At 41.9% G+C, this 12786-nt stretch overlaps 1 protein-coding gene across 1 annotated transcript in view; it reads left to right on the forward strand.

Moving 5' to 3' along the window:
* Positions 1-341: 341 nt before the first annotated feature.
* The window catches only part of tox (thymocyte selection-associated high mobility group box), a gene marked incomplete at both ends in the record, with an annotated part of 44491 nt that continues 32046 nt past the window's right edge, over positions 342-12786 (forward strand). Inside the window, one exon of the mRNA XM_080503713.1 lies at positions 342-446. Coding sequence (XP_080359839.1) covers positions 342-446 — 105 coding nt within the window. The remainder of the gene's footprint in view (positions 447-12786) is intronic.

Genomic DNA, 12786 nt, shown 5'->3' on the forward strand with positions numbered 1-12786 from the left:
AAAAGTGCGCTTTCAGTTGTTTTTGTCCCCCCCCCCTCCTCACCAGACGCGCTTTTTTTTTTTTTTTTTTTACCGGGAACTTTGCTGTTCCAATGAGCGGCATGAGAACCGGTCCGTACAGAAGAGCATCCACCTAAACTTCACTGACTCTCAGGGTTCTCCGTGTAGCTTTTATTTATTTTAATTTTCCCTTTCTTTCTTTTTATTTTTTTTTATTTTTTTTAATCTGCTTAACTTTATTTTCTAGTAGCGTTTGACATACAAAGGGACAAAAAGAAAAAAAAAAGGAAGAAAGGAAGAAAAGACACAAGACAGACGGAGAAGTGGATGTATTTTCAGCCATGGATGTAACAGTTTACCCGCCTCCTCCCCAGCCGCTGGCCGCTTCAGACCACACCAGGCTGGGGCAGCTCTCCTACCCCGACCCGGCCTTTGGGACCAACAAGGTAAGAAAGGATGGAAAGAATTAAAAACAAACAAAAAACAGCGCAGAGAAGCTGCTTCTGTCTGCTTCTTGCAAAGGGAGAGACAAACCAGCCTGTGTTGGCCTGTCTCCGCTGCCTCCCCTCTCCTGTGTGTTCCTCTGTCTTGGCCCTGCCAATTAAGGGCTAATTAATTGCCTTATTAGGCTGCAGTTAATTACCGCAGCTATTGACGGTAACTACGTCTCATTGTTACTCGTTTCCTTTCAACATATTCACCCACGAGCTGATGCACAGCCTGTAATTTCATTGCAGGTTTTTTTTTTTTTTTTTTTGTCTTCAAGCAGGGGAAATGACACCTATAATTAAAACTTCACTTCAGGTTAAAAGAAAAAGAAGAAAAAAAAAAGCAATCAAGCTCTTCATTTTAGGCGCAAACAGAGGAAGGGTTGTTCGAAGTGGATACAGGTGAAACAGAGAGACTCCTTATTGCACTTTACTAGAATTCACAGCAGTGATTCTCATTTCAAAATCTGTCTGGGAAGCTAACCCCCCCCCCCCCCCAAAAAAAAGCCAAAGGTCAGAGTCAGATTCACAACAGAAACCTGGACCTGTTTTGATTTTTTTGATTTTGAGTCTTCCATTCTTGGAAATGGAAGACTCTCTCTCTATCAATCCATGCAGAGAGGAGAATCTCCCTGAGTAATATGTCTAAATAAAGTAGAGACACACATACCCAGCCACAAGGCTCATTTGACAATGATAAATTACTTGATTATTTAATTAGCTTCAACTGAGTGCATCCAGCAGAGTTAACAACTAATTAACCTCTCCTCAAGCTTTGCACTGTATAACAGCAGACCTACATCTATGCATACTGTGTTTTAAATAACAATAATAATAATAAAAATATATATATATATATATATATATATCTTTAAGCTGAAGTCATGCTAGAAAACCTGTGATTGGCTGCTCCCTTTAACTCTCAATTAAATGAAATGTAAATATTTGTTTTGGGAAAGCATACAAAGCTAAGCAAGGATAATATTCACACAGCAGGGCAGAAGCAGCAAGGTAAACTGAAAAAGGATCCAGTAACATCCATGTAATGAGCTTCACTCACCTCAGATGTGTTGTAGTTTTCACTTTTGAGGGGGAAGGGTCACTAAAATATGTGGAACTCAGGGCAGCAGCCGAACCAAACACCAAACAACATAATTCTGACCTGTTTTTCACATAACTTCATTTTTAATCGCTGTTTTTTTCCAGTCTTAAACTCATCTCATGTGTCAGAGAAGTAGTAGCACCATTAATATCAGCAGACAGCTGCTGTTGCTTGTTATCTCAAACTATTAATGTGCATTGACTCCAATACAATAGTTTGTTCTCCTCATTACACCTTGTTTAGCAGCATTTGTCTAATATCCAGCCCACGCCCTCCTGCATCCACCCACCTTAGTCACATTACAAGTTTTTCTTGTTTTTTAATGTATATAAAGAGCTGTTTTGACATCGTACAGAATGACTGTCCTGAACTATGAAAGGTTTATAAGATTACCCGGTACATGTTTCTTGCACTAATGTCAAAAACAACATGATTATTCGTCTTTCTGTTTCTACCAGTTAGTTAATAAATAATTGATTTGTGGTTAGAGAAAGTAAATGGCATGGTGATTGACAGCTGTCAACTCCTCACACCTGATTGGTTGGGATGGTTTCAGGGCGGGGCTCCGATGCAAGTCTGACAATCCACTGTGATCTTTACTACTCAGCAGCCATTGCATGTATTTTAGCTGTACTTTTATACAATTTTAAGGAAGAACTCTTCAGATCTGTACATGCAGTCCGTGGTGGGCGACTGCCTCAGGTTCAGGGTATTGGTTGATGATTGAGCGCCTCGTGTTGCACTCTTCTAACTTTGGTCTACTGCTATGTGGCAGAATACACATACGGAAGTGAGAACATTTCCATTTGAGAATAAACCCGTTTTTTTTTTTTTTTGCTTACAGACCAAAGTAAGTGAGCAACATGGGTATCCCTCTGAAGCTTGTAGAAAAGTGAAAATGAAAAACGCCATCACCCCATACGAGGAGCAGAGGCTCTCACACTACATCTCAACACATTTCCTTTTACTGGTGTTTTTCATAAACGTCATAAACCAAGCTGCCAATCTAATTGGAAATGTTTCTCTGGATCCTCTTCCCTTCAGTGATAACTGGTTTGAAAGGGAAATGACAACGTTCCCACCCTTTATATTGTCTTGCACCTTATTGTAATAGCCGTACACATTGAGTGGTGATGAATCCTTCAGTTTTTGCAGATATTCAGGTGTTTTGGATTGTTTTTTTTTATATCTGTCACAAACTGACCTTTTCCCATTTCCAGTTCCCTCATGAATAAACTCCAGTAACTTCTCCTAATTCTCCTCTCATCTTTCAGTTATTTGAAAAGGGGGTCATTGACGATCATTCTCACCAGTAGTTTGTACTTCTCATCGGCTGAATGACGACAAGGACCGTGAACTCTGCGGTTTTGGAAACTCGACTTTTCCTGAACATGGTTTCTGCCTGCATAAGTGGAACTCTGTGCCCTCAGAGCAAAGACATGTAAAGTGTGATAATTAATATTCAATATGCGGTTCATGTGTAGTTAATTGGGATTATGAGTGATTGATGGCCCCGAGTTCTGTGTCTGACTGTGACCTCTTCCCTTCATACATGCTGACCGGGCATCACTAGGATTTCTTTTTTTTTTTTTTTTGCACTCAAGACTTCACGAGCCAGGATATACATTTTGTGTGTTTTGCTGTTTTATTGTTATTGCTATTTTCCGCTGACAAGTTTATTGTCTGAAGCGTCGGAGCTCTGTCAACAAAGCTGCAGTTCCCGGGCTCAGATACTGGAGGAAGGTGCAGCATTGTGTTGCAGTGCTGCCAGCCAGCGTATTTGTTTCAGTAAGAGGGAAGGAGAGATACAAGATAGAGGCTGGTGATGTGGAGTTGTGTGGTTGGGGGTAGGGACGAGAGAGAGGGAGAGTGAGAGGGAGAGAGAGAGAGAGAGGGAGAGAGAGAGAGAGATGTTGGGGGTAGGGATGTAGTAGAAGAGAGAGTGTGTAGTGGGGGTGGGGCCACCAAGGTTTGTACTATATTTCTCTGTGTGTCTTTTGATTCACGGCTCCGTCGGCCTGATCGACGAGATCATATTACTGGTGTGGGGGAGCAGAGGGAGGGAAGGAGGGGGAGGAAAAAAACGGAGGAGTAAGAAGTGAGAGAGGCAGGAAGTGGGATTCGGAAAAAAAAAAAGAAAAAAGAAAGAAGTAATGTAAGAGGAAGAGAAAAGAAGGAGGGAGAGAAGGAGGGGTGCGTTATAGCGAGCGAGCAGAGGTGTGTCCTGCAGACGCGTTGAACCGAAGATGTTATAACAGTGGTGATCTGCATTTTTCATTTCAATTAAATAGATGATCTCTGCCCAGTTCGGTCCTGAAGAGCGACCGTCCACCTACATGTTATTCCCACAATTGAGAGTCATGAGGACGAGTCTGACGTGGATTTAATTGTCTTTGGTGGCATACGTGAGCCTGTTGGATGGTTTATGGAATCAGAAGTCAAAGTGAGATGTTTGTGTGGCGATGACGTACCGTCAAACCCAAAGCACTGTTGAATTGTGTTCACCGGAAAATGAGCATTTCACTGTCGTTTTTTTTGCGCAGAACAGGCAAATATATAAACCACTTGAAGGTTGATCATGACGTCAGCGATTGAATTCACTGTATAAACTTGAAATAATTGTGGAAGTTTGAGGGAAAAAATAAATGAAAAGGTTTAGTGGAAACGATGCTTTGGCCCTTTTTTTTTGACATGTTCAAAAAAGCAACGTGGGATATGTTTTGTATGACTCTTGATTACAAGGACTTTCAGCATAATGAGGAAAACCTTATTGACGGCAGCATCTGGTTGCGTCAAGAAAATGTTTTCACTGCAACATATATCATTTGTATTCCTGCTCTCGATGTGTCATTAAAAGTTTAATGCTTATATTTATCCACTCGCAGCACTTAGGTAAAGCAGCCTTGGCTGAGGAGGACACGACTGCATCATCCCATGAAAATTATGTATTTTGTTTTCTCTCAAAGATGTGCTTCAGTTACTAAACGACACCGGATGGAGGCCTTGGACTCTGGTGTTAAACTCCTCTCCATCCTCCACCCTCCCTTCTCCTCTCATAACTTACTTTGTGGTGCACAAACACAGATGTTGGTTTCAAAAATGTGAAATGTCATAATCAGGGATGGACAACTTTTAGAATTGTTCTGCATTTGACTTTATCGTCTTGACCAGATGGCAGAATTATGACTTCCACGCTTTTACATCGAACATATATCAGAATCATGGCGTGTAATTAGCTAACTGCGTATCTATCTTCAACATGAAGGTATTGTATTTTTCACGACTACAAAATGATTTATAGATTATTTTACCAATCGCCGCTATTTGTCTATCTCTGCTCCAGATGTTAGGTTTTCTCTTCATTGTTTGAGCTGTGTCAAAATAAAAGCCACAGACACAATGAAAGGCTTGATTTTGCCCCACACAAAAGCCAAAATATCCTTTAATAACCTACATAGTTGTTGCATTATGTGTCGCCAGTCAGATGCTTCAGTTTAAAGTCTAACTATACATTTACAGTTGTGGAGGGACGTGGTTGATGTTTGACATACCAGAGTAACCAGACAAGATCGGTCTTGAAAAAGAAAAAGTTGAGTATGAGCGGAAAACTGCAGTTATGCCGGGTTGCCACATGTACAACTTGTTACCAGCGACGTCTGAAACGGCTCGGATCTTCGCTGCGACCTTTGGAGAGTTTGCGGAGCAGCGAGTTATGATGGACGTCACGTGGTTCGCAGTGAGACAGATGGCTGCATGTATTTTTATTGCAACAACAATGTGTGCTTGAGGTCAGATTTCGCTGCTTCCTCAGTGGGTCAGTTTGACATAAAGTGTCAGCAGCGTTGTCGTCGGTGCAGCCAGTAGCATTTTAATGGATGAAGTGGCGTTGAGCGCCGACTGGATGGCGGCGCTCGCAATGGGTCTCGGCAGATCGCAGTAGAAGCCGTAGTTTGGTGGGAAGTGAATAAATTCCACATTTGCGAAGCTGTGAAACGTGTCTTTGTTTGGGTGGAGCGGTCTCAATGAATAGTTCAGTTTTCAAACAATATCACACAAGTGCAAGAGCAGCTCTGGCAAAAAGTTAGATGGGGGTAAATGAGGGAGAGTAAAAGAGGAAGGAAAGAGGGACAGAAAGAGAGGGCCTAATGTAAACATAATCATTGTGAAAGCTGGGTGAGGTATTTCTAAAGCAAATAAAGAAGAAGAGAGAACATGGAGGGCACAGAAAAGAACAGGGGAGTTTAGATCGAGGCGCCACAGCGAGGAAATATGATTTTAGTGAAAAGGCAGCGTGAACAAAAAGAGCAGCAAACTGAAATATACATTTAGAGTCTTTACTCCTCACCGCCATACAAAAATTAATTTACTTTTTTTTTTTTTTTTGCTTTGTTCAGTAATGACCATGCAATGGAGCCGTGCGTTATTAACATCTGTACTGCGGCGCAGCGGCTGGTAGTTCCTTCACATCTGCACACATAAAAGCCGCCGTCCATTACGAACTGTCAGCACAAAGCGAGGAGTGCAGTTTGAGACGCTTCACAGAAAAGCTGAGAACACTGCAGTTTGCATGCCCGGCCACTAGCAGGAGCTATTTTTTAAATCCGACGAGAGTCGGTTTAAACGGTCTTTGGTGTTGGTCTGGGCCCAGGCAGGATCTGCTCTGACAAAATCCAGAGGACGCTGTCGTCAATGTACACTTTCTTGTATAATACTGTTCAAATTTAACAGGGTGAGTTGCACAAGTCGTACGTTGGTATTGTTGAAGTTCTACTTGTACACGTGTAGAAAAAAAAAACACCTTTTTCTTTCCCTGTTTTCACAGAGACTGGAGTGTTTTGTGAACGTTGCACTCTGGAAGATGCTCCAAAGCCCAGTTTGCGTGACAAACGGAGGTCGGAGGCACTGAAAATGCAACTTTTTTTTAAAGCGGCTCCCATGGCGGAACTTTTCCAAAAACACTCTTTTCAGAAACGTTTCATTGCATTAACATCTGACAGCACCAACTCTTGGTCTTCATCGTTTTCAGTGTTTCAGCCATAAATATTGGTGTGTAAATGTGAAACTTTTCTGAAACTAAAGTGTCAAAACAATACTTTCACTTGAGTCGTTGTTGTGTAAACAACCTGGATAGGACACTCAAAGCTGTTGTTGCGTAAACAAACAGTCAAAGGTTTAATCAGAGTTTATTCTTGCGAAGAGGTTGTAGTGTAAATGGGGCGCTTAACGCTTAAACGTAGACGTTAGCCAGACATGCCTCCTTTTGAACATTTGTTTTTTTAAACACAGCTGATAGAAGTTAGGGGCAAGAGAAAGAACACTGTGATTTGGAAGAGAGAAAAAAAAAATCTTAAAGTTAAAGAAAACATAGATTTTTGTATGCATTGCAAATTGAATCATTATAGCAATTGTGCAGCCGTAGCGTTGAGCTCATTGATCCATCAGGAAGAACTTCTCTTGCAGACGCACAATCCTTCACAGCGCGACAGTCACTACATTAATTTCTGGCTTTCTGCCCATAAACTATAGTCAAGCATGTGAACGTGGACTGAACCAGGAGCTCACTGAGGTGTTTCCTCACCGAACCAGGCAGGTTGGTGCGTTAAAGCCCCCGTAAGTCACCTTGGCAAGCAGAATAATAATATCACACCTTTTCCTTAAGCTCACTGTACAGCTGCAGGGTACGCTGCCTTTGTCGTGTCATAATGAATGTGCTCCACGTGAGTTGGCTGACTTTACTCACTGTATATTGTGATTACTGGCAAGTCGCCACGGCATAAACAGGATGATCCTCTCGGCTGTAAGTAAAAAAAAAAAATTAACACGCACTTCACCAAACCCCGATGGCGGTTTACCATTTTGAAAGAACACATTTTGTCAGTCAGGATTACAAAAAAGAAAAAGAATTTCTGTGGATTTGTTGGTGAATTTAGAATGACGCGTCATGTAGAAGGAAGCCAAATGCAAATGTGTTGTGGTAATTTGAGTTTTCATGGCGACGCGCGGCGGGAACACGACCTGCTGCTGGAGGTTGTCAACTGGCTTGAATGTTGTTGTTGTTGTTGTTGCTGCTTTGCAGCGACGAATGAGGGGAGGGAGGATGTGCAAACGGCAAGCTTTAATGAAATGTTTTCATAAAGCGCGACTTACAGTTTTTTTCCGTTTTAATTGCACGTTGTCGTAATGATCACAACTTATCACCTCCGTCACGATTCTCTAACTTCCTTTATTTTGGCGCAGCAGAATAAAACCATGAAATCAATTAGAAGAGGATCTTCACAACAATTCCTCATCCCTTCCTTCACTAATATGTGATTGTATCACCAATTACCATGTCAGTTGATGTCAGGCTTGGGGTATCGGATGCGACGTTCTGGAGTACTTGTCTGAGTACGGACACCCACAGGTTACACAAGCCTCCCCCTTCTGAACCTGATCCTATAAAGTACTTTTCAAAGAGTCAAGCCAACTTCAGTCTTCTAATTTATGAGCTACTCGGTTTATTCCTGTGACATTAAACCAAATGCCAACATCCTAATAAAGTCCAACAAAGGTTACCGGTACTTAATAAGGTAACTTAATGTTATTAGTTATAAGTATGTGTTACCCAAAGCGGAACACTTTACAGTACTAATTCAACTTTGGTCAAGAATCTTAAAATCTCCAGTTTACGTTCATGTTATATACATTTTTTTTTTTTTTTTTACACAAAAGGTTGCACTTAAATTCCATTCATATTACATTATATACATATATAGATTGCATTAGCATTTTGCTAGTTCACAGTTCACCTCCACAGTTATCTTGTCTCGCAGGGTCTTTCCCAGTAGATTTGTGTGTGACGTACTTCCATTGTCCCTCCTCCGGCTTTACCAAGCAGCCAAAGTGTCGGCATTTCATCTAATTATCTATCAGAACACAACCAGTCAATCTGTCTGTCCGTCTGTCCACCTTGGCCGTCGCTGTGCGCGACAGAACATCTCGCCAGACCCCCCCGCCCCCTCCCGTCCCTCCCCTCGCTCGCCGGCGATTGGGTGACTGTTCGGCACTGTTGCTCGCGTGCCGGCGCGTCTGAAAGCGCTTCAGTTGGTGGAGTCGCCGGGACGGAGCGATGAGGGACTCCTGGTTGGTGGAGGGATGCCAAATGGAACAGATGGGCGGAGACAGAGCGCTGCCAGGAGAGACTAATTATCAGGATTTGGTTTCCAAAACAAACATATTGCAATCAAATCGCATATTGAAATCATTGCTGCATTGTTCTGCGCGTGTGTGTGTGTGTGTGTGTGTGTGTGTGTGTGTGTGTGTGTGTGTGTGTGTGTGTGTGTGTGTGTGTGTGTGTGTGTGTGTGTGTGTGTGTGTGTGTGTCTAAGTGACAATGACTTGGATCAATTAACTTCTGGTAGAAGAGATTGGATCTGTGCCCGAGGCATTATCCAGAAACTATTGCGGCCCATTTTTTTTTTTTTTTTTTTTTCCTTTCCTTCGCACTCGGCTTTTGTTCCCAATCAGACAATCATAGCTGTCGTAGTGAAGTGCTAATTACTGTGGATAGATTGAAATAACTTTTATCACATTGGAAATTTGTAAACTTGTGCCTGTTGTGACCTTGTTTCCTTCTGTTCCCTCAAACTGTCTGCGATTTCAAACAAACTTTTGTGCTCCTCTCTGATTTATGTGCCGCTTTTATTCAGCGCGTACAATGGAAATCTTGGGCTCTTTAACTCAGGTTTCGCTCTTATAAAGTAAGAAAAAATACACACCAAAGCAACGTTTTTCTGTTTTTACCTGAACTTTAAGAAAAATATACATATATTTATTAAATTTGTTTAAAAAAAATGTTTGTAAAAAGCGTCTGTACTTGACATGTCAAGCTCCTAATTACATTATGCTATTATATTTCCTACGTCAACGACTGCTTTTCCACCCCTAAAAACAAAACATACTTTGTACGTGAGTCAATGCACGGATCTGGAACATTTGTAAATTGCTGGAGGGGGAAAAATAAATAAATAAATAAATAAAATCAGAACAGGAGATAATTGGTAGACGAAACTAAAAGGAGCTGTAATAACATTGTCACAGTTTATCAACTGGCGAAGTGAAAACAACGTGACAGTGTGAGAGGCGTAACTGATGTGATGAACCTACAGGAAACTCACGTTGAAATCTGCTTCCCTCGGCTTTATGCGCTTTTCTGGTGCGTCTCGGCTCGGTGCTTTGCCGGCCGCTGTTTGGATTCACGCTCCGCGCCTCCTTCATGTTGCTCTCAGGTGCTGCTATTTTCACTCAGAAGACTGTGCACACTCTGCTGCAAAGCAGCCGGCAAACACTTTCTTCCAGGGTCTCCCGTGTTGGAGTCACAGTTTCAGTGCAACGGAGGAAAGCAAACAAACAAACAAACAGACAAACAAAAATGCGTCAAATAAAGGAAAGTAGTCAAAAGTCTTCAGTTGGCTATAATTCTGACGATAACCTTCACACAGCCAGTGTTGAATTGTTTGTGGGTTTTTTTTATTTTTTTTTATTTTTTGTAACAAGTAAAAATGTCATTTGATGCTGTTTTTGGTGTTTGTATCTAAAATGGACTTCATGTAGAATACGGTGCTGTGTTGGTGGAATATTTTGATTAGTGTTTTTATCTCGTGCCAAGAGTGTAAAATCTGAACAGCTTTTAACTTTAGAAATGGCTGACAGTGACATTGCTTTGACTCTTTGTCATCATTGTGGAGTCAATGATGTGCCACTTAAGAAAGAATTTGTGGGACAAACACACAATCGGATAATGGTGTCGGATACGTTGAACTATTGAATAAACAGTGTGAGCTCAGAGATCAGTTTCACTGAAGCGTTAGTGAAACCTCAAAGCAGAGCTGCAAAGCGACTATTGGATCAGAAATGTATCATATAACTTAATGAATGTTGATTTCATGAGACGTCGTGGACTTGCTCAGGGGTAAAGGCTTCAAGACGATTGTCTCGTCGTAATCACTGAGCTGCACTGAGTCTTTAATGGTTAAGCACGCCCAAAGACATAATTAAGGCAGAGGAGCCAAAACTACAACTTTTCTTGATAAATGTGTTAATGATGCTTTGGCTCCATTTCCCTTTGGGGGAAAAAAAAAAAAAATCCTCACCAAACACACACATACAAAATGTGATTATGTTTAGAAGAAAGTGAAAGATGTCCCTCCACATATACAGAGCAAAGTAGACACCAGCGTGATGGCCTGGGTACACGCCGTGGAGATTTACAGTCAGGGTGGATACGTGGAGCCAATAAAACTTGGTTTATATTGTTGTCAGGGTGACAGAGATAAAACTGATAAACAATCGTTGAGCTGAACTAGCACAGCTGCAACTAGCACACACACACACACACACACACACACACACACACACACACACACACACACACACACACACACACACACACACACACACACACACACACACACACACACTGTGTGGAGGTTGATTTATGATGCCTGATACAGTTCAGTTGAACAAAATACGTCAAGTCCAGCAAAACCAAATACTTTCACACGCCATGGGTGATAAAAGTGGTAACCAGTCTCTTTTTTTTTGACACATTTACTGAAAGACAACTTCAGAAGAGATGTCATGTTTCCAGCTCGGACTTTATCTGAAGGGAAGTCAGACCCAAGTGTGCAAACATGCTGACTACAGAACCTTTTCAACTGCACACTACAGTATTAACTGCAACCACTGAAGCACATGCAATTATCCCACATTATGTGAACATTTATCGTGATTGAATGTATATTTTTCTATGTAACACTTCCCTCGATTTTTATTGACCTGAATCACGTCACTCTTTGCACATGTTTTAGGGCCTCAATAAATCCATTCAGTTGAGTTACAGAGAAGACAATCAGTTATCTGGGAAATGGTGTAAAATCACGCTCCGCCCATTTTCATCCTCTGAATTCACTCTTTATCACTCCCTCTCCCTCCATGTTTCTATCTTTCTCCATCTCTCATTCACCACACATTTCATGTCTCCACCTCTCCCTCATTTTCCCAGCTCTGCTTTTTCCTTGATATACTGTATTTTCTCTCTTTTCGCTTTGTCCTTGTCTGTCATCCTAATAGTCTCTCTCTCTCTCTCTCTCTCTCTCTCTCTCTCTCTCTCTCTCTCTCTCTCTCTCTCTCTCTCTCTCTCCCCCCTTTCTACCCCCTTCCTCCGACCCTGACCCACTTAGCTGGCTGCTTGTTATTCAAACCTTTGCTTTACCCACACACACACACACACACACACACACACACACACACACACACACACACACACACACACACACACACACACACACACACACACGTAAGGAAGCAAGGAGAGCGAGCAGCGAAGATGAGAGAGAGAGAGAGAGGGGGAGAGAGAGCGAAAGAGAGAGAGAGAGAGAGAGCGAGAGAGAGAGAGAGAGTAATTTGGTTTGACTACAGACCTTGCCATCCTCTCCAGTTTCCTGCCTGAGAGGTTTTAGACTGATACAGATTTTTATGCAGCCTCATGTTGATAGCGAATGTTAAAATGTGAGATTGTCTTCACCAGGATAATGAAGGCGAGAGACAAAATCTCCCAAAACATGTTGACACTGCGTGGTTCTAATAAGCGGGGTTTTCCTGGTTCTGCCTCAGCCGTCACCTGCTGAACCATCCAATTACTTTAAAATGCTATATAAAATTCAGCATGGCCACTAATAAGTCGACGTACTCAGCCACCTTGTGTGCCGACAAGAACACTATTATAACTCTGTGATCGAAAAATCTAATGATTTTATTGGGTTAATTTCCCTGCTATTGTATTACACCATTTTCTCCGGGAAGATCACAGGATTTCCAAACAGGTATGCATCGCAGCGGCGCCCGGCAGCTATTGCACCATCTGTTGCGCCGCACATGTCCATTTTTCTTGGCCCAAAGCCAGCAGCTAGTCTGCAAACTGCTCATACTTGCTTTACAAAGTGTTTCATATTCTCCCAGAACATGCGTCCCATATCCGACTGTACTGTGGTTCGCTTGTCGGTGTTGCATTAACTGAGGATACAGGTGGCGGCCAATGATCACATGTTTCGTAGTTTGGGAACAAGTGTTGGTTTTTATAGAAATCCCTGTTAAGTTGATTAATAAAAAACCTTCGTTTTTTATTAATCAACTTTGCCTATAAAGTGTCCCATTTAA

Source organism: Blennius ocellaris, assembly GCF_963422515.1.
Source record: "Blennius ocellaris genome assembly, chromosome: 10".
Taxonomy (NCBI): Eukaryota; Metazoa; Chordata; class Actinopteri; order Blenniiformes; family Blenniidae; genus Blennius; species Blennius ocellaris.